Source organism: Ictalurus furcatus, chromosome 6, assembly GCF_023375685.1.
Source record: "Ictalurus furcatus strain D&B chromosome 6, Billie_1.0, whole genome shotgun sequence".
NCBI lineage: Eukaryota > Metazoa > Chordata > Actinopteri > Siluriformes > Ictaluridae > Ictalurus > Ictalurus furcatus.
In genome coordinates, this window is record NC_071260.1 from 17,818,738 (window position 1) to 17,828,557 (window position 9,820).

Consider the following 9,820-nt stretch of genomic DNA (forward strand, 5'->3'; position numbering starts at 1 on the left):
CTACATGTATATTGACCTCTGTGACAATTGTTTCGTAATTATGTAGGAACAACATAAATTTCCTGATGGGCTCATGGTGGCCTAACCTGGAAGACTTGTATGAAGCTAATGTGCCAGTGTATCGCTTCATCCAGAGACCAGGAGACCTGGTGTGGCTGAACACAGGCACAGTACACTGGGTGCAGGCCATTGGCTGGTGCAATAATGTAGCCTGGAATGTAGGCCCTCTCACCGGTAACTACAAGATGTTTTTGATATGGCAAATGTTTTGTACATTTTTAAAAAATAAGCTTTTACAAATTGAGGATTTTTTTGTATTATAACTTTCTACCTGAATTATAATTGAAGAGGTGCGAGGACCTTATGATGCCAAGGTCATGAAATCTAAGTTCTGTTTCGTCATTAACGTAAAAGCGATATTTCCGTCTCTTACTTCAGCACATCAGTACAAGTTGGCAGTGGAGCGCTATGAGTGGAACAAACTCCAGAGTGTCAAATCCATCGTTCCTATGATTCACCTCTCTTGGAACTTGGCCAGAAACATTAAAGTGTCGGACCACAAGCTCTTTGAGATGATCAAGTGAGTCATCCTGATGTACAAACACTGTGCCAAGAACATATCGTTCTCATGCCACGTATACTGAACATCTTGGAGTAATTAATTTGTTTTTAGATAATGTTCCAGGTGAGTTTAAACCATGAAACAAGAATTGTGTGGTCTTTTTGATCATGTGATTCTCTGTGGTGGCAGGTACTGTTTGCTGAAGACACTGAAGCAGTGTCAGATGCTCAGGGAGGCTCTGATAGCAGCAGGCAGGGAGCTGATGTGGCATGGGAGGACCAAGGATGAGCCAGCACACTACTGTAGCATTTGTGAGGTATGGGGTGGCACTCAGGCTAGAGAACTTTACCATAGTACTGATCAAACATTTATAAATATAATGAATCACTTGTCGATCTTTTAATGTAACACAATGAGGTGATGGCTGGGCTGGACTTTTGATTTATTATGACAGTGTTCCTTTAGGTTTGGCAAATGACTAATGTGATCAGTTTAAATCGACACAGACTTTCTCTTGAAAATCAAGGTTTGATGCATAGCCAATTAGTCCAACAATTCAACTACTTCATCAGGAATTTTATTAACAGACAAAATATCTTAAGATGATAAATATATTAATTCCTTCCACATCGAGACTTTAATGACTCACTGTATTCAACCCCAGATTCTGAACGGTGTTTCTATGTGGGTTTATTAACAACAGATATAAACAAAACCAATGGCTGGCTGTCCCATCTTGTACCACCAGGAGGCTCTGAATTACCATTGCTCCATCTCAAAGGCCCTCATTCATCAAAGATGCATATGGTCAAACTTGTCATAATATAGCCATATGCAGATTCCACCAAAGCTTCCTTATTTATCAGCTTCATCTTTGGTGGCTGGAGTGCTTGTGAATTTGTGCAGATTTGTACACACCTCAGTATGGGTGCTCAAATCTGCACTGGTTTCTACACAGCTTTGAGGAATAATTTAACCCTCTTACCCCTTAGTTCCCACAGTATTATGTCCCTCAACCCTATATTCCCCATAGAAACAGCACGCCAACCCTGAGTTCCCAGACCAAAATTGGCCCCAAAATCAACATTTTAATATTAACATTTTTAGGCCTTGAAACAACTTATAATAATGTATTTGTGTAATATTACTTTGAAAATGAAGCAGTTCAGTGCTTTTACTCCATTTAGAGCACAATTCTTAACTAGAGAAATGACGAAAAATGCTCGCTAAAATCCTTCTACTCATTTAGAAGTACCATACGAGCATCAGCGTGGTCAATGCCTTTGAATAAATTCAAGTAAATAATAAATAAATGCATTTTAGCGCCAAAAGTCAAGTTTCTGGTGATAATCAGACCAGCAGGTAGTGTTTTCACGAATGCACAGAAATGGTCCCGTTATGACTCCAGACCCCTGCAGTGTCAGTCGCACTGGTTGATGCTGAAGATGAAGACGGATCAGGGTCTGAATCAGGAGAGTTTGCGTCTCTTTCGGTTTCAACATCGCCTGAACTTTCACTGCTGTCACTATCTAGAATCCTCGCTCTCGCCTGTGTAACTGTGTATGTTTTCTTTTTTTTTTTTCACTGTGTTAGATGTACCTGTGTTCACTGTAGGTATAACTTTAGCTGGAACACGATTAGCTTTTCACTTTGGCATTTTTAGTTCACTTCTACTATTATACCAATATTCACACTTGGATCTTCATCGTAATGCCGGCGTAATAACGTAATCACGTTGTGACGTCATGATGTCATCAACCTGCCGGGTTAAAAAATAATAATTAAATAAGTAAGGAATCATGGCAGAGTAAAGCCGGTACACCGGACTTACGGGGATAACGTTTACACTGTAAAGCCGCTGTATCGGCCTTACGGGTATTTGGCATAGACGACCAAGCCGGTATATCGTCCTTATGGGAATAGATCAAAGATGGGCAAGCCGGTTTTTCGGCCTTACGGGGTAAGAGGGTTAAAGGCAACTTCTCTATGTATGAGTGGTTGTATATTTGTAATAATTCTTGTGATTTGATGGTCCCCTTTTTAGGTTGAGGTCTTTGACCTACTGTTTGTCACCAGTGAGAGCAACTCACGGAAGACGTATGTGGTGCATTGTCAGGACTGTGCTCGACGAGGCAGTCAGAACCTTGACAACTTTGTAGTTTTGGAGCAGTACAAGATGGAGGATCTCATGCAAGTCTACGACCAGTTCACATTAGTAAGTCACAGTCTTTAATTTCAAATATTGTTCAACATGTGTCTTGCCTTTCATGATGTAATACTCTTATAGTAAGCAGTTTGTTGTACGTACTTAATTCTGGCTTATTTGTGTTATTCTTTTCTCAACAGGCTTCACCTCTGCCTTCCTCCACGTCTTGACATTAACATTAACAAGTTCTGAGGATAAACCCCTGGAACGCAACATAACTCTTTCTGATATTCAGGAGTAGTGACCCAGTTCCACACCACTGGTTTCTGTAGCAAATAGCACAAGGCTGCTGGCTCTAAACTGTTTGTCTATGCAACCCAAATACAGAGTGTCACCCCCACTGGTCTGGAGTGGGCAGTGGGCACCTCTCCAATCTATTCTCGGACTGTTTTGACTGGCTCAGCACCACTCCTTTAGAGGGAAAAGGCAAACCTATATACAAAGGACAAATCAGTGAAAAATCCTACATATATTACAACTGGCAAAATCGTTCAAACTACTGATGTGTCTGTTTCCTTTTCTTTCTTCTCTCTTGTTTTGAATCTGATGAATTTCTTTCCTTTCTTAAGAGATTTATGTATGGGGTGATACATGACCATAGTTCCTTGAATTTCTTTCTCTACTAAATGAGTACTAGGGTAGCTGGTCTTTTCTTAAATTTCTTTAGGCAATGAAACTGAAAAAAAGAGAATTATAATGTGAAGGTAATTCATTTTTTTAAAATCAGTTTATATGTTAGTGTATAATATATATATATATATATATATATATATATATATATATATATATATATATATATAAAATAAAATATGAGTAAGGGAAAAACAGCCAAGTCACAAAGAAACATGGGTTGCACATGGCTAATGAGTAAACTTTAATTTGTACTTTTTGTTATGTTTCTAATCTTGTAAATTTACACTATTTATAAATGTGTATTTATTGCTTGAAAATATTTGTTGATGGAATGCTGTTATTTTTTGAGAGTACACGCCATTAAATTTTATGGAGCAGCGTTGTTTTACCATTTCTCTTGTTTTCTATACATGGATTAAACTGTTTCGTAAGAAATGTACAGAAAACACTGTCAAATTGTTTGACGTGTTTGAGTAATTAAACAGTTTGAATGGAAATGCGGCTGTTTTGTGATATGTGAACTGTATAGTCTATGCTGCACAAAGCCTATGTGGTATGTTTATAGTGCCCACAAAATTGTGACTTATTGTTCAAACCGATGCTCTAGAACTTGTCACTGTACCTGCATTCTGGATACCTGTATCCATAATCGGTATTGCATGGCCTGAAGGCCTGTAGTGTGTCCTTAAGGCTTTGAACAGCTTTGTGTATCCTCTGATCAGACTGTGCTCGGTCTGCACATACAGTCAGCTCTGCGATGGCCTTACTGGGCAGTCCAGACCATTGCACATCTGTAGAAGTGAGCAGTTTGGGCAGGACATGTCTACAGAGCAAGGCAAAGCTCTGAGAGGGTCGAATGCTCTCGCAGGGAGGACTTCTTCTACAGGAACCGCTCAGACATGAGAACACATCTGTGTGGTTCTCACATGGGTCTGCCTCAGTGTGGAGTCCTATAGAAGGTATGTGGTTATTAGTGTTATTAACTAACTGTATATTAAAAGCATATGGTCATGAATAAAGCAGAAGGCCAAAGATCATAGCAAGTATACAGCTCTGTCCTAAGCTGAATAAAAGAAAGCAGAGTTTGCAAAGTAACCCTCTATCTGAATAAAAAGATAATCATGCTCTATTACCACCTCATAATCTTTGATGTACAATTAATTTTATATCTTGTCATTTTAGGTCTTCTCAGTCACACATGACAAAAGTATTAACAGTTCAGTCCAGCATGCAAGTCATCTTGAGTAAAGGGGTTCATCCGATACCAACTGGGTGTGTGAAAATGTATTTGACGCCATCGTTACTAATTCCCCAAATCTATGAAACTGCATTCATAACAGGGTTCAGCTGGACCTGACACAACCAGGCCTGATTACTGCACACCCTGTTCAATCAAATCAACCCTTAAATAGAACTTTTTCAACAGCATGAAGTTGGTTAAAAGATCTTACCCAGTAACACACTATGCCAAAACTGAAAGAAATTCCAGAAATGGTGAGGAAGAAGGTGATTGAAATACATCAGTCTGTGAAGGGTTACAAAGCTATTTCAAAGTCTCTGGGACTCCAACGAACCACAGTGAGAGCCATTATCTCCAAATGGAAAAACTGCACAGTAGTGAACCTTCCCAGAATTGGCCGACCTTCCAAAATTCCCCCAAGAGAACAGCAATGACTCATCCAGGAAGTCCCAAAAGAGCCAAGGACAACATCAAAGGACCTACAGGTCTCTCTTGCATCAATAAAGGTCACTGTTCATGACTCCACTATCAGAAAGACACTGGGCAAAAAATGGCATCCATGGAAGAGTGGTGAGGTGAAAACCACTGCTAACCCAGAAGAACATTAAGGCTCATCTGAATTTTGCCAAAACATCTTGATGAGCCTCAAACCTTTTGGGGAAATGTTCTGAGGAACTGTTTGGAAGACAGGGTCCCGTTACATCTAGCGTAAACCAAACACAGAATTCCACAAAAAGAACATCATACCTACAGTCAAGCATGGTGGTGGTAGTGTGATGGTGTGGGGATGCTTTGCTGCTTCAGGGCCTGGGCAACTTGCAATAATTGAGGGAAACATGAATTCTGCTCTCTACCAGAAAATCCTAAAGGAGAATGTCCAAACTTCAGTCCGTAAGTTGAAACTCAAGGATTATGCAGCAAGACAATGATCCAAAGCATAGGAGTAAGTACTAGTTCTAGAAGTAAGTGAAAGACTGATCTCCAGTTATCGGAAGTGGTTGGTTGCAGTTATTGCTGCTAAAGGTGGCACAATCAGATTACGTTTAAGGGGACAATTAGTTTTTCACATTGGTGATAGGTGTTGTGGATAACTTTTTGCTTCATCAAAAAAATGAATAAATAAAAACTGTATTGCGTGTTTACTCGGGTTGCCTTTGTTTTATGTTGTATTTCGTTTGAAGATCTAAAACTATTTAGTATGAGATATACGTAACAAGAAATCGAAATATATCACAAGATTTGTATTACATATATGAGAAAAATCCTACAAAGCATGATTTCCCTTAATCAGAACTCATTTGGGAGAGATTGTTTTTCCAGTCACCTCGTATTACTGTACATAGGTGTCCTTGGAAGATAATGACCTATTTATGCATGACTTCATGTTATCACATTGATCTATAGTCTTGTTTTCTGTACATATATCAAAGCAGGAGAATATACTTCAACAGTATTGTGAAGTGAAAATGCTAATTAGAGAGTCCACTTCCTAATGCTCACACTAACAGAACTATTCTTTTAAAATGCCTCACCCTCTTGCAGGTCGATGATCCCGATTGTGCTGGCATCCATAATGAAGAGCCTTCCATCCTCCGCTATGCCAAATATGTCCTCTGAAACGCTGGTGTAGTAAAGGTGGAAGTGGAGGCTATTGGAGGCCAAGGTCTGGGTGATGTGGAGGATCTGGTAGGCAGCGTCAGATCTGTGTGCCAGTGGTGATGGGTACAGGCTCCTCAGGGGTCTGCAGCCTGCCCACACCATCAGCCTGCCGCAGGAACCATGATAGCGCGGGAAGGGCCAGCCCTCAGTGCTTGGAAACATCTAGAGCCAACACAGCAGGGGTGGGGAGGAAGTTGCTTAGATATTATTCACAAATGTTAGCCTACTCAACAGCTGAGTCACTTTGTAATATTACAAAATGTTCTAAAGGTTGTCAGTTTGGTTCTGGCATTTTAAAGTGCTTTTATGTGGATTTTCCCTCTAAACAGTAAAGAATTAACTGTTGAATGTAGGGCTTTCCTTAGGGTGCCAGATAGAACTTTTCTTTGTGATGAGTGTAATAGTCACTACACAGCTATAAATATGTGAGTGGAGTATATTGCTTTTATATGCACTCATAGGACAAAACAACAGTTACTGAAAGGTTCTTTGAATGGTTGATGGGTTTCTGAATAGTAATCCTGTCTTATAATGGTATACGTTAACCTTTAGGGATTCTTCCAAAGGGACAACATAAATGGACACCTTTTTTTTAACACGGTTATAACAATGAGCATGTGGAAATTAAGACCGTGTTGCAGTTTTTTACCTGCAGTATAAGAGGCTGTTGATTGACAGCCAGTGTGTAGAGCAATCTGAGTTTGTCCTTACTGGTGAAGTGCTTCATCTGCACACTGCCCACATCAGCTACCTCAAAGTAGCGGCGCACGATTCGATCCAGCAGCCTCTGAGATGGGCAGCGCAGCATCGGAGTAACCAGACCCTGAGGACAGAGGTTAGCATATACTGCAGCAGTCTCTTCAGAATTGTTCATGTACAGTAGTTAATAAACCTTCAGAAACTCTCCTGCTAGCTCAGGACAGATGCAGCTGAAGGGATAGCTGCCTAGGGCTCAGCTGCACCAAAATCATTTTAAGTATATTGAATGTATATTGAATGCTATTGTAAGTATATTGAATGTAAATTCTGTGGGAATTACTTTTCATGAAAAGCTTCTTCGAGAAATACAGTAGTTGTAGAAGCCATAATGTTATTCCTGTTGTTCAGCCACTAGAGGGTGGTGTGCACTGTGGTGGGGTAGGTGTGTAGGTCACCTGTTCACATCATGTGATGATAACCTGCTTGTTGGTTGAAATGGAGACGAACAGGTGGCAGGAAACATGTGCTTACAGTAGTAAGAACTAGTTCTAGTGTTCTAGTGCCTGAACAAAAAAAAATATTACGGCTCCTACACATGGTTCTTAATTTTTTTTGTAGTGTCTTTCCTATAAGCCAGTGCAAGGTGGTAAGATGTTCTTTACTGTTAGGTTGGAATAGACAAATAAACAATGTCCACACAGTTTCTTGATCCTAGGTCCATTTAATGAAAAAATATCACTTCGTCAAAGGAGCATGTGGATCTAAAGCAGTGGTCACCAACCCTGTTCCTGGAGATCTACCTTCCTAAAGAGTATAGCTCCAACTGTAATCCTGCCCACCTGACCATCTAATCATTGCTTTAAGAAGTTCTTGATCAACTAAAACAGGTGTGTTAGATTTTGGCTGGAGATGAAACTTGCAGGAAGGTGGATCTCCAGGAACAGGGTTGGTGACCACTGATTTAGATCCATATGCTACTTTGTCTAAGTGATATTTTTTCATTAAATGGATCTAGGATCAAGAAACCGACACTGCTGTGTGGACATTGTTTATGTGTGTATTCCAACCTAACAGTAAAGAACATTTCACCACACTGCCCTGGCTTATAGGAAAGCCATTACAAAAAAAAAAAAGTAAGAACCATGTGAAGGAGCCGTAATATTATTAGTTTTGTTCAGCCACTAGAGGGCGGTGTGTACTGTGGTGGGGTAGGTGTATAGATCACCTGTTCACCTGTTTCTTGATCTGATGTCCATTTAATGAAAAAATATAACTTACACAACGGAGCATGTGGATCTACGATGAGAACTCTGTTCCCCGCCATCCATTCCTCTCTAATTCAACCTATGGGAAGTTTATCGTCACAGGTCACCTACCCCACCACAGTGCACACCGCCCTCTAGTGGCTGAACAACAGCAATAATATTATGGCTCCTACACTAGTAAAGAAATTCAATCGAGTTCAGTAGGTGAAGTAGCTCAACCGGACACTTGAATTGTGTATGCTGAGAACTGGTCAGACGGAGACAGACCTGCACCACACTGGGTGACAGGATATTGGAGTTGTCCAAGTTCTGGAAACGTGGTGTTGCTCTCAGAACTGCCTCAATGCTGCAGGATTTCCGTTTGCCTGCTGAGATGCAAATGCTTTTGTCAGCCAGCTGGTGCAGGTCAGGGGAAACCAGGCGTGATAGTACCACGGGCCGCCAGGTTTCTGAATCATCTGTGTAATTCCCCTCGTAAGATGTCCTGTTGTCTGAAGGCAAATGCAACTGAGGAGACAGCCACCTTTCAAACCTGATGTGAAATCAAGTGAATTTCACATTAGACTCCACATCCCTTAGTTGATGGTTGTTTCTGCTTTATAATCAAAAACAGTTGACATGTTTTGTGCTAAATTCTCTGTAGTTTAGGAGGACGTGCAACCATTGATGGAAAAGGAACTTAATATATGTAATCTACTTCAAAGTTTACTTAGAAATCACAACTCATGATATTTGAGCAACTTCCCTTCAAAGCTTTTCTTCAGTGTTGTAGATTCAGTGGTGATATTAACACTTGTTCTATGCAGTTTGACTGTTGTGTGAACTGTAGTGTTTAAGTTTGAAAAGAGAAAGAAAAAAACACAAAACCCTAAAAATGCAGCTTTTTAAACTCAATCACCACCTTACCTTATTTGCTCTTTATAAAGCTTCTTACATATGGAAGTGCCCACACAGGCATTGCATTTATCCAGACCCAGGAAGCCTCTCATAAAGCTGTTGGTTTCCTGTGATGGTATGGGTGAAGGATTTGAAACCACCAGATGCAGCCCCAAGCACAGAAACCAACCATGCCACCATACTCCTACTATCGCTTCTGCAGAAGCCATGGACGAGAGACTCCTCAGTGCCATCCCGGCATGGTGTACAGACCTCCAGCAGCTCAGGACATAAACACCACACTACAGAGTTTAAGGTCTTAAATCTGTGGCTATACTCAGAGAACAATATCTGTATGACCACTACCACACAATGCCACACCTCCACAGGAAACACATGGAGGATACTGATAACCACAGTCGTCATGGAGACCCTTCCTCCCTGGGGATGAATGGACCCTGGGTTGTACATGACCCTAGTGGAACATTGCCTTGTGTAGTTTTTGTGCAACTTTTTATGCAACAGAGAAATGAGACAATCTGAAAAATTGAGATTTGGAACTTGCTAGTAAGATTTCTGCTTTGCCTGTGTTTAAGCAAAAAAGTTTTCATTCAGCCAGAGCTTTAGTTCAGGAAGGCATGCTGTCGCCTAGATAATATCTGTTGAGTGATGGTCTTGTG

General features: G+C 40.6%; 2 protein-coding genes across 6 annotated transcripts in view; one reads left to right on the forward strand and one right to left on the reverse strand.

The window, feature by feature from the left end:
* kdm6a (lysine (K)-specific demethylase 6A) overlaps positions 1-3,507 on the forward strand; it is a 49,438-nt gene extending 45,931 nt beyond the window's left edge. For both annotated transcript variants that reach the window (XM_053626825.1, XM_053626826.1), the window contains 5 exons: positions 47-234; positions 439-580; positions 752-878; positions 2,607-2,777; positions 2,909-3,507. In XM_053626825.1, the coding sequence (XP_053482800.1) occupies positions 47-234; positions 439-580; positions 752-878; positions 2,607-2,777; positions 2,909-2,938 (658 nt within the window). In that variant the 3' untranslated portion in view covers positions 2,939-3,507. The remainder of the gene's footprint in view (positions 1-46; positions 235-438; positions 581-751; positions 879-2,606; positions 2,778-2,908) is intronic.
* A 229-nt stretch (positions 3,508-3,736) lies between these two features.
* On the reverse strand, positions 3,737-9,587 carry dipk2b (divergent protein kinase domain 2B). 4 transcript variants are annotated; one of them, XM_053626830.1, is made up of 6 exons: positions 9,171-9,587; positions 8,532-8,796; positions 6,950-7,123; positions 6,174-6,462; positions 5,393-5,504; positions 4,260-4,351 (listed from the first exon to the last, which is right to left on the reverse strand). In XM_053626830.1, the coding sequence occupies exons 1-5, from the start codon at positions 9,392-9,394 to the stop codon at positions 5,395-5,397; spliced, it is 1,062 nt and encodes a 353-aa protein (XP_053482805.1). In that variant the 5' UTR covers positions 9,395-9,587; the 3' UTR covers positions 4,260-4,351; positions 5,393-5,394. The 4 variants fall into 4 exon arrangements, with proteins under 4 accessions (XP_053482802.1, XP_053482805.1, XP_053482806.1 ...); XM_053626831.1 differs by having other exon boundaries at positions 4,291-4,351; positions 5,389-5,504; XM_053626827.1 differs by lacking the exon at positions 5,393-5,504 and having other exon boundaries at positions 3,737-4,351; positions 9,171-9,585.
* Between the last annotated feature and the right edge of the window lie 233 nt (positions 9,588-9,820).